Source organism: Thamnophis sirtalis, unplaced genomic scaffold, assembly GCF_051295495.1.
Source record: "Thamnophis sirtalis isolate CommonGarterSnake01/CBP01778 unplaced genomic scaffold, rThaSir2_p1.2 scaffold_2, whole genome shotgun sequence".
NCBI lineage: Eukaryota > Metazoa > Chordata > Lepidosauria > Squamata > Natricidae > Thamnophis > Thamnophis sirtalis.
The window spans coordinates 71,525,048-71,536,770 of record NW_028261382.1 but is presented as its reverse complement, the minus strand read 5'-3'; the positions used below and the strand labels follow the sequence as shown (position 1 = coordinate 71,536,770).

The 11,723-nt window shown below is 45.6% G+C and overlaps 1 protein-coding gene across 1 annotated transcript in view; it reads right to left on the bottom strand.

Moving 5' to 3' along the window:
* Window positions 1-236: 236 nt before the first annotated feature.
* Window positions 237-11,723, bottom strand: part of SLC23A2 (solute carrier family 23 member 2) — an 85,518-nt gene continuing 74,031 nt past the window's right edge. The window contains exons 15-16 of the mRNA XM_087706062.1: window positions 8,492-8,587; window positions 237-7,593 (exon numbers count right to left, since the gene is read on the bottom strand). Of these exons, the coding sequence (XP_087562188.1) occupies window positions 7,361-7,593; window positions 8,492-8,587 (329 nt within the window). The 3' untranslated portion in view covers window positions 237-7,360. The remainder of the gene's footprint in view (window positions 7,594-8,491; window positions 8,588-11,723) is intronic.

Genomic DNA, 11,723 nt, shown 5'->3' with positions numbered 1-11,723 from the left:
CTTTTCAAATCTCTTGTGAAGGAGGAACTTTTACATTTTTTTTAATAGATCGGGAGTACAAGTGCAGACAACGTCTCTTTTGCAGCCCTCTGTGTTGTCAATACTGGGTGGATCTAAAATGTTAAGGCTTGTTGGCATTTTTTTTCTCAGCAGTTTTGAGACAAGGCAGCATCTGGTTGACTCCAGTCTTGAATTTTGTCTATTTGCAAAATGATCACCACAATCCAAGTACAAAGTTGCATCTATGTCAACTTTTATTTATACCGAACAGCTTTTAAAAATACAGAATAAAATAGCTTTTATCTACTATTATTCACAACATCTGGTCCAAGTATTACATACTTTTTTAAATATTTTAACGTTTAATAAAGCAATCATTAGGGGGGAAAAACAGAACAAAACCCATAAAAATCTCAGTAATAAGGACTACACATCTCAAAGGAAAAAACCCACCTGGTATTTAACCTGAGTTTGTGTAGCTAAGGTCATTCACAGAAAACTCATGAAGAGAGAGAGAGAGAGAGAGAGAGATTCCCACAGTCTAAAAAACAGTTAAGAGTTTGTTACAGCAAAAGTTGTTATGAACAGGGGTGGGTGGGGGAATGCACTCTAGTTTAAATCAGCAGCAAGGTGGTTGACTACATGAAGAGATGCCGGACAATACACAAGGTCATTCAGTTTTTCGGCTACCCTATAGGTAGGGGTGACTAAATCACAGCCACAATGAAATCATAACCAACCAGGATTGCTTTGGGTATTGCTGGAGATGAATTCTCAATGCTTCAAAGCAGGCCACATGGCAATGGCCAAGACCGATGGGCAGAAAGGAAAATACTGGCTAGAACGTGGTGGCCTCTTCACGGAGCAAAGGACCAAGGGATTGAACTGCAAAAGACAAATCCACCAGGTTCTCTGGAGCAGGGTCTCCAACCTTGTCAACTTTAAGCCTGGAGGACTTCAACTCCCAGAATTCCCCAGCCAGCAAAGCTGGCTTGGAGTTGAACTCCTCCAGGATTAAAGTTGAGATGGCTGGGGCATTCTGGGAGTTGAAGTCCTCCAGGCTTGAAGTTGAGCTGGCTGGGGCATTCTGGGAGTTGAAGTCCTCCAGGCTTAAAGTGGCCAAGGTTGGAGACCTTGCTCTAGATAGGCAAGAGGCCCCATTAAAAGAAAAACCAACCCTCCATTTTCTAGAGGGAATGACTCCTAAGACCACCTTCTGATGGTTTTGAACAACGGTTATGTCGCCCAGAAGGCCACCGGGGGGGGGGGGACCCACACCAACAAAACAAGAAGCTCCTTTTGTGCTGGCTTATCTCACGCACACACACCCCAAGTTGAATCGTGTCACTTCAGAATGCAGACGCACATTGAATGGCAAGCGATGGTTATCCGCTTTACAGCTAAAAGTTGGGGGACGGTCCCCCATAACTTTGGGGTGTACTTCACCAGGCCTTGGAGTTTAGTTTCCCAAGTCTTTGGATTTTCCTTCCAAAATGGATTGGGGCCTAAGAAGCAATTTTATTGAATTACAGAAAGCGAATATTGATAGGAACGCTTTTGATTTTGATTTAATTCTTTTCTCCCCTGTCATTTTTGGAAGGGCTCTGGAGAGCTCGGGACAAACCTGACACAGTACAGTTACTCCAGAAGTTTCTAAGTTTGGCTGAGCTTCCTGCAGATCACCATTAGGGTGTGGAAAGCTCTTGAGGACCAAGAATGCTTCCTGGGAAAAAGTCTTGGGAGAAGTAAGAGTTACCTCTGGAGATACTCACTCTCTGGGAGATCCTCCTAGCTGTTTAAAAATATGTTCAGGATGAACCAAATTCACACCCAGATACAAACAGCCTAGCCACCATTTCCAGGACTGCTGCTTCAAGAGAGTACATTAATACAAAATGTTGTTTTTTAGCAGGTAAGATGGGTCAGTTTCTACCAATGATCTAAGCCAGCATTTCTCAGAGTCTCCAAGACTTCAACTCCCAGATTTCCCCAGCTGATAAGCAGGACACCAAAGTTTACAAATCCTGAAATTGCTGGGGTTGAGAAACGCTAATGTAAAGCAGGGGCCTCAACCTTGGCAACTTGAAGACTTGTGGACTTCAACTGCCAGAACTCTTAAGAATTAAAGTCTACAAGTTTTAAAGTTGCCAAGGTTGGAGGCCCCTAAATGACCAATTTCTGCTCTGCTCCCATTTCTTCCCCCTAGGAATGTAACCCACAGGGTGAGGATTGGACTGGAAGCAAAGGAGAGCTCAGAAACAATGAAAAATGCCAAGGCCAGGAGAACCTGGGGTTGCCCAACATTTCAGCTGCCACACGGGAAACAGCCTGACATTTATCCCAGCATTAGAGAGGTGACAGAAGCTTAAAGAGGGGTCTAAGCCCCCAGCACAATGCCGATCTTGTGTTTTGGTCTATCTAACTGCTTCATCTTTGCATCTGCTCAACATTTTTTAAAATTATTACTCAACAGCATTGGCACAAGACATCTGGATACTTGAGGTGGATCCATTGGGCTGTGTTCCTCACACAAGCCCCCCTGACTCAATGAGAGCTGCGCTCACTCACTTGGGAGTTCAAAACCCTTGCTTTGTGTGCCTGAACCAGCTCTGTGCTCCAAAGTATGTGGTGCAAGTCTTCTCCAGGAGGGAATGACCAAGAAACCTCTTCTTTGAAGGACTCTGTGTAAACAACGGGTAAATAAAGTATACACAATTGCTAGCAATTTGTCAACGAAATAAATTCATCACATGACACTGTCATGACAATCATATATATATATATCACTCCCACCCAGGAAGTCAGGTAGTTATTATCCTAGGTGGAAATGTCACTTGTTGGATATTGGGTTTTTTTCCTTTTTTTTTAAGTTTACGGAAAGAAAAATACTGCAATGTTCATGTACAAAGTTGTCACATTGAAAGTCAGTATTAAACAGTGTAAAACCAACTGTAAATTTAAAAACCTTTTTTCCCCTGATACAGATTATACTGATCAATACGTTTTTGTTATCCATGGATAAAATGAGCAATTAAATATAAATTTAAGAGGCATCATTTTTATAAAACACATTTAAACATCTTTTTTTCTTCAAAATACTTAATTTAACAAAAAAGTCATGATACTTTACTTTAAAAACAAAGTTTTTCAAATTATTTTGTTCTGAATATTTTGTCTTTACATCTTCAACGTGACATAGTGTTCCTTAATATTTCTTTTAATTCAAATGAAATAAATTTCCCCTTCCCTTAGATATTTCTCTGTACACAACATTCTCTCACTCTGACGTCTGAAAGCCAGATAGCTATGCACAAAGACACAATTCAACGTGTCTTGCTTTTACTTTTTTTCAGCAAAAATACATAGACGCATCCACCCCATCCCCATCCCCCGCTCCCACCTCCCACCCCTCATTCCAAGGAATACCCACTGATTTCAGGCTCTCTGCTAAGGAAACAGATTTAGGCGTTCCTGTTCTTGATGCTCACATTTTACTCAGGACACAGCACTTAAAAGCCCACCGAGAAGCAGCTCAAATCCATGTTGGTTTTTATCAACCAACAGATGAGAAGATGCAGGGAAAACAGTCCCTTCCCTGGCTAAGATTCCTGCTGCCATTGCCACTTTCCACTTCCAGCCACCGACTCTGCAATTCAGCTACCAACTCTTCCCCAAAAGAGCTTAATTTAAAATAATAAATCAATCAAACCAAGCTTCTGAGGATTTTTTTTTGTTCCTACAGCTGCAGAAATGCTGAACCTCCTGGGAATCTGGAATCTCAGCGGCTTCAACATGATCACCACGGAGCCCTTCCAAATCTTATTTGGAAAGTGCCACGGCAGATGGACAGGGCCACTTCCTGGCTACCTTCCTAGGATAAATAGGATGCCTTCTTACAGTAAAACCAGCTATTCAGGCGAGCCTAATGTCACAATTGCATCGTCTAGCAAATCAGATTAAATCACTATCCATGTTGCACATCCCAAGCATTTCACTCGGCTCGCAGTCCTGCCGTCGCAGCTACTACAACTGCATTAGTTAAGATTAAGCGACCCTTTCTAGGCATCAGCCCTGCAGCCTCAGGAAAGCAAGGCCTTGTGTTTTTTTTAAGAGGAGGAATCAATCGGATGGGAGTTTCTTCCGTCCTTCCTTGCTTCTGTGTGATGTACAAATAGGCACTCAAGGTCATCATTACATCGGATTGGAATCCGATAAACAAAGGTTTGCACTGGGCCAGAGTTGTTATACAGCAGTGCTCAAAATAAACGTCTCACCAGTGGTAGCTGCCTGTTTTAATTACTAGGAGCTTTTACTCCTGGGTAAGCTGGTGGAAACAAATCTGCAAAGGTGGAAGATGGGACCAGGGTGATTTGGGGTTTGTTTTAGCAAAGTATCAAAGCAGAAGACCAAAAAAAGAAAGAAAGAAAAGAGAGAGACAGAGGAAGGGAGGGAGGGAGGGAGGGAGGGAGGGAGGGAGAGAGGGAGAGAGAGAGAGAGAGAGAGAGAGAGAGAGAGAGAGAGAGAGAGAGAGAGAGAGAGAGAGAGAGAGAGAGAGAGAGAGAGAGAGAGAGAGAGAGAGAGAGAGAGAGAGAGAGACTAGGCCACAAATCAGAATATATTACATTCTTCCAATACTCTGGCTGTACAACTTTTTTTTGCTTCTGTAATGTACCTAAACCAGGGGTGTCCAAACTTGGCTGGGGAATTCTGGGAGTTGAAGTCCACAAGTCTTAAAGTTCCCAAGTTTGGACACCGCTGACCTCAACTGAACGCACTTTGGCATTTTACAGGATTACACCACCACCAAACACAGGGCAACTGGGTTTTTTTCTGCCTTTCTTTCTTTGGTTCACCTAAATATAAGAAGGGAAACTAAACACGCAGCTTGGTCCTTCTAAAAAAAAATCCAAAAGTTGTGGCTACACTCAGTTGCGTCAATTCCTACGTAAATATGCCCACGATGGCAACCTCGTAGTGCGATCCTAAATGAAGCTTTTCTCAGAAAGAGGTCCAGACGAATGGAAGGGGGTTTCCTGTAGAGGAAGGCTTTAGTGTCCTGTATACCTCCGAGCCAAGGAAGGGTTGGTTTAAAAGAACTGAGCATGAATTCTGATTTTTTAAATAATAATAATAATAATAATAATAATAATAATAATAATAATAATAATAATCGAGCTTTTTTTGCAGGCTTGATTCTAAAGAGGCAAAGTACGGAAAGCAGTGGAAGAAAGAATCCGAGAGAAGAAATGCTCTGGGATGGGAATGCCAGAAATTGCAAGAAACAGCTATCCACCACTGACCTGTTTTCTGTTCTGCCCCCTTCAAGCCCCCCAGTGTCCTTCGGGTGGCCGTTTGGGCCTCCCCTCAACTAGCCAACCAAGAACCACTTGCAGAATCTGCTATCCACCACAATGGCATTTGTGAGCCTACTGGCCTTAAAAATCCCATAATGCCTCTCTGACAAATCTTCCCGCAACTTTGTATCTTTTCTTTTTTTCTTAAAAAAAAGTGGGAACAATTTGGAGGCTACTTTTGGGGGGAGGGATGGTGGGGAAGAGCAAGGAAAGCTAACTTACCTGTATCAACAAACTAAGCTGCTATAGTGAGAACATTAAATAGGAATCGATTCTTACAATGGGTTCAACAGCTGCACAAGATCAGAGCCAAGATCAATTGGGGGGGAGAGAAAAACCACAATACGAAGAGACCGAATGGGGCCAACGGAGGCACCCCAATACCCGTTAAAACTGTTTGGCAGACAGCAAGGCCATGCATAGCGTCTCTCCTCCCCTTGCCAGCGACCCTGGTTCTATTTGGGGGAAAAAGAGGATGGGAAAAGGCAATGCTCTCCTGCCTCTTGCTTTGGGGGTGGGCAAAAAATGTCTGAAAGTGGAGAGGCCTGGAGGCCAAGGGACAGTTTCACGACTCAAGCGCTTAATAAATAGCATTATTATGGTAGGAAACCAACTTGCACCGTAGGCAATGAGACTCTCCGGCATTTCAGCAAGGCTAAAGAAGGGTCCTGGAGCAGCCAAGAGTTGGGGATGCTGCCCCTCCCACCTGCCCTCTGTGGCAGGCCCCCCCATCCCCGGGGGAAAGGCGCTTGTGTTACTACCATAGGGCTGCCTCTCTGCACCCCAAAACCTTTTTAAGGGAATCAAACTTGAAGTGCTGTGCAGCCTTACCACCGTCAGGGTAAAGGAAAGCAACTGGATGGCAGCCCCCTTCAAATCCCTCCCCCTCTGCCCCTTCTCCACCACAGGGGTGCCTGGAGTAGGTGGGTTCCTGGCTTTCTTTTCCCGCATTTGGGACCAGGGCATTATGATCCACTGCAGCCAGAGCTGGGAAACTCTGAAAGTGCTGCTTGGTTTAAGAACAGGAGGGCGTGGCAGAGAAAAACAACCCCAACTTCCAAAATGTTGAACAGGCGGTCCAAGACCAGACAGCCAGATTTCCGTCAGTCTGAATCTTAACACTTGTGCTGCCATATATCTGGGAAGGGGAAAGTCCAAAAAAGGGGTGAGGTTTCCCTCTCCCACTGCTATTCACCCCTTTTTCCGGGGGCTTGCAATGTTCCAGGAGCGTTGCCTGCAACCTTCTAGCTCAGAGGTCTTCCAACTTGACAACTTTTAAGACTTCAACTCCCAGAATCCTCCAGCCAGCATAAATTACTCTCTTGTAATCCCTTCCTCTGCAATCTCTCCACTTAGATCAGAAGTCTTCAAACTTGGCCACTTTAACACTTGTGGATTTCAATTCCACAGCTGAGAGTTGAAGTCCACCAGTCTTCAAGTGGCCAAATTTGGGGACCCCAGTTCTAGCTGGTCATGGGAGCAAATTCTGGTTGCCTGCCCGCCCCCAACCCTAACCCCCACCCCCGGAAATACCCCTCCACCGCAGGTCCTGATTTACCATAATAGGTTCTGCTGCAACAATTTTTATATAAATAATACCAATGCCTTGTGCAGGGTTAAGGTGATGCAGACTTAAAAAGTAAATGGAATGTAGAACCTGCAAACAGGATAAATTCAGCCTGCCTGAGCAGGCTATTTAACCATTTTCACGGGGTTGTTTCTAAAGGAAAAGCACTTATGCCAAATACGAAAGCACATAAGCTCCCCAAGGATTCTTTTTCTGCTCCTTCTGAATGCCCACACAAATACCACCGTCTACAATTAAGGGAAAGCTATTTTTTCTTTCTTTTAATCACCTGCCTCAGCTCTAAGTTTCCAGGATTTAAAAATGCAAATATACAAAATAATAAAAATAAAAATACAATACAATACGACACAGTAAAATAGCGAGAAGAAACTGCACAAGGTTCTGTTACGATGCCCAAGAGACCGAGGTCCAGCCGGGGCTATACGGTGGCCTCCGAATCGTCCTCCGAGGCCCCGCAGTTGCTGCCTTTCCGGAAGCCTTTCCAGCTATAGCCCAGGAAGGTGGGGCTGATGGGCAGGAAGCTGAAGCACCGATACTTCTTGATGAACTCCATGCCGAAGGGCAAGTCGTAGCTTTCCAGGCCTTCCAGTGATTTCCTGCCCTTGCCTGAGCCCTTCTTCCACTTCCGGATCCCTCTTTCCTCTGGGCTTCCTTAATTCGCAAAAAAGGGAGGCAGAAGAACAAGAGGTGAACAGAAGGACACAAGCTCGTGGGGGGGGGGGGGGGCTTCCCCCAGGTGTGGCTGAAGTTGGGATTGGGGGGGTGAGCTGCTAGTCCTGCTTCCCACAATCATGGGCCAGCAGCAGAGGTGGTATTCAGCCAATTCTGATCGGTTCTGGAGAACCGGTAGCAGAAATTTTGATTAAATTTGGCTGGCCCCGCCCCCATCTATTCTCTGCCTCCAGAGTCCCAGCTGATTGGCTGGGTCTTCTTCTGTTGCCCTGCACAGAGGAACGGAGCTGGAAAGCAGGGTAGTGGGGTGGGGAGGGAATGGAGATTTTACAGTATCCTTCCTCTAAAGCGGGAAAGGAATGGAGTTTTTACAGTATCCTTCCCCTGGAGTGGGGAGGGAATGGGGATTTTGCAGTATCCTTCCCCTGGAGTGGGGAGGGAATGGGGATTTTGCAGTATCCTTCCCTTGGAGTTGGGAGGGAATGGGGATTTTGCAGTATCCTTCCCCTGGAGTTGGGAGGGAATGAGGATTTTGCAGTATCCTTCCCCTGGAGTTGGGAGGAAATTGAGTTTTTACAATATCCTTCCCCTGGAGTGGGGAGGGAATGGGGATTTTGCAGTATCCTTCCCCTGGAATGGGGAGAAAATGGGGATTTTGCAGTATCCTTCCCCTGGAGTTGGGAGGGAATGGGGATTTTGCAGTATCCTTCCCCTGGAGTTGGGAGGAAATGGGGATTTTGCAATATCCTTCCCCTGGAGTGGGGAGGGAATGGGCTCATGAGCGCTGGGAACGGGGGTGTTCTCCTTGAGCACGAGGGCATCCTCAGGATGACAGGGGAAGCAGGGCAGGAAGAAAAGAGCAAAGTGGACATCCTACCTGGAATGGTGTTATCTAGAATAAAGGCCACACAGCCACCGACAAACATGGCGGTCGTCAGCAAGACGTTTAGGACTTGATCGATGCTGACGATTCCTGAAAAGGGGCAGAAGGTGGGAAATGGCTTCCGTCAGAATCCGAACAGATGCAAAGGACAGAGAAAGGCAAGCGGGGGGAAAAGGTGCCAAGACGGAGACTGAGCAGCTTCATGGAAACACAGGTACATCCAATCCCCTTCTGCCGGGCCCAAGTGGCAGAGTTCCTACTGAAGTTCTCCCTGTTGAAATGTTCAGGGCTGGAATCCCCAGCTCACTCAGTAGCAGCCACTGTCCCACCAGTCCACTGTGAAACACCTGCCATTTGATTTCTCACCTGCAAGGGGGAAACAGTGGTATCTACATTCCTTTACTTTGGGGAAGATTGAGATCTCAGGGGGAAAAGAGATAAAGACGGGAAGAGCCGAGGTGGTGTAATGGTTAGAGTGCCGTACTGCAGGCTTCTTTAGCTGACTACTAGCTGCAGTTTGGCAGTTCGGATCCCACCAGGCTCCAGGTTGACTCAGCCTTCCAACCTTCCGAGGTGGGTCAAATGAGGACCCAGATTGTTGGGGGCAAGAGGCTGACTCTGTAAACTGCTTAGAGTAAAGGACTGTGAAGCAGTATATAAGTCTAAGTTCTACTGCTATTCCTTCCTTCCTTCCTTCCTTCCTTCCTTCCTTCCTTCCTTCCTTCCTTCCTTCCTTCCTTCCTTCCTTTCTCCTCCTTCCTGATGCCACATTGGTTAGAATACAGTATCATAGGCTGACTCTGCCCACTGCTTGGAGTTTGATCATGACCGGTTCAAGGTTGACTCAGCCTTCCATCCTTCTCCGGTTAGTAAAATGAGGATTCAGATTCAGATTCAGAGGCTGACTTTGTAAACTGCTTAGAGAGGGCTGTAAAGCACTATGAAGCAGTATATGTCTAAGTGCTATTCCTTCCTTCCTTCCTTCTTTCCCATTAGAATGCAGTTTTGCAGGCTAACTCTGCCCACTGCCAAGAGTTCGATTCTCACTGGCTCAAGAGGTTGACTCAGCCTTCCAAGGTGGGTAAAATGAGGACCCAGATTGTTGGGGACAAGAGGCTGACTCTGTAAACTGCTTAGAGAGGGCTGGAAAGTACTGTGAAGGGGTTTATATGTAAGTCTAAGTGCTATTGCTATCTCACTTTAAGATCTTTGGGGAAGGTTGGAAGAGGGGAGAGTTCTCTTCATCTGCTCAAACCACTGGCTGCCCCAGTGGCTCTTGGCCAATGGTGGTGGACTTCAGCCCATCTTTGACACTCAAAGTCCATTAACCAGCCAATCAAAATAATTGCTCAACATGACCTAGAAGTGGGAGAGAAATTCCCTTTTGCTGAAAGTATCCTGGAGGATTGGAAGAAGCCTCCTGCATCCTACAATTACTTGGCAATTCAAACACTAAAAGCGTGGAAGGGCCCATGGAGTTCTAGGAAACCTATGACGCTGGTATGCAGCCCTCCCTAGCATTCTTCTGCAGGGCTTATAAAATTATGCTTTGCTGTTTTATCAAGAGGATGGAGCTATTTAGGTTTAGGTTTAGGTCTATTAGATTTATATGCCGCCCTTCTCCCAAGGACTCAGGGCGGCGTACAACATTAAAAGAAACACATAATACAAAAGTTTTTAAAAAATTAAATAGAATATCCCAAACCCAATTAAAATTGACAATGACATTTTTTTTAAAAAAATCAAATTAAAATTAACAGTGATCAATAATTTGTTTTGTTTTGTTCAGGCCAGGCTGGCTTGCTGGAAAAGCCAACTTTTTAGGGCGTGTCGGAAGGACCGGAGGTCGGGGATTATACGAAGCTCTGGGGACAGCTCATTCCAGAGGGAAGTTGCTCCCACAGAGAAGGCTCTCCCCCTGGAGGTCACTAGCCGACACTGTCTGGCCGACGGCACCCTGAGGAGGCCAACTCTGTGGGATCGCACTGGACGATGGGAGGCTACCGGTGGCAGTAGGTGGTCTCGCAGGTACCCTGGGCCTAAGCCACTGAGCACTTTAAAGGTCATAATTAGTACCTTGAATCGCACACGGAAGACAACCGGCAACCAGTGCAGGCCGCCTAAAAAAGGTGTAACATGGGAGCACCTGGGTGCCCCCATGATAACCCGCGCAGCCGCATTCTGGACCAGTTGAAGCTTCCGGGTGCTCTTCAAGGTGCTCTTCAATTTCCCCAGGCAACTGAAGGTCGGTCTATTGAAAATGCTCCCCCTCTCTCTCTGCCCTGTGCTTCGCTTGTCCTTCTTTTATTCTCATTGCTTCTACTCATGTCTTGGTTTTGACTCTTTCTTGGTGTGTGACTGTTCCTATCCCACTTTTCCCATCTTTTGGGGGGGGGGGGTTGAGAGGGGAGGGGGAGGGAGACAGACAGAGGGAAGGAGGGGGAAAGAGAAAGATGGAAAGTGGCCTTTAGGCTCTGGCCTCCTGTGTGCAGCTCCTTGAATGAACATGGGCAACCAGATTAGTCAAGTAATGATTAATTTGATTGGCTGTGGCTTTTAAGCAGCTGGCTAAATAACTTTCTAATTAATTAGAAAGATGCCTCTGTGAGGAACTTGAAAAAAAAGAAGGCAATTTCTTATAGCCAAAATCAGTAGGCTGCATCAGATGTTTCAAGCATCTGGAGGATGACAACTTGAGAAAGGCTGGACTAAACCAGTTTTCCCTGCAGGATGAAAAACAGGATGAAAAACAGAAAATATTTCAATTTGGAAGACAGCCCAGATTTAAAATCTTTTTTTTTTTAATTAAATGTGGGCACCGGGAAAGAATTAGGGCTGATAAACTGAACTGAAGCTAAGCCAACTTCCAGATCTTTGGAGCTCCAAAATCCTTAGCTAAAGAACACTCAGTTTGGGAAGCTGCTTTAAGTAGACGGAGCCAATCTTAATCTGCATTTAAAGTTAATTAACTAAACAGCCAAGTTCCCTGGTGAACAGCTGCAGTCTAGAGGAGTGTGATTCAACCTGGAAGATGCATGGACTTCAATTCCCAGAATTCTACAGTCAGCATCTTCAAGCCATTAAGATTGAGAAACGCCACTCTAGGGTGAAAAAGAGCAAGCTGGAATACTGGGAAGATCTTTTCCCACATGCCTTGTGTGAGTAAAGGATTTAGAATTTTACTACAGGGACATCACGTGTTCAATTTTACAATCTTATTCGTCAT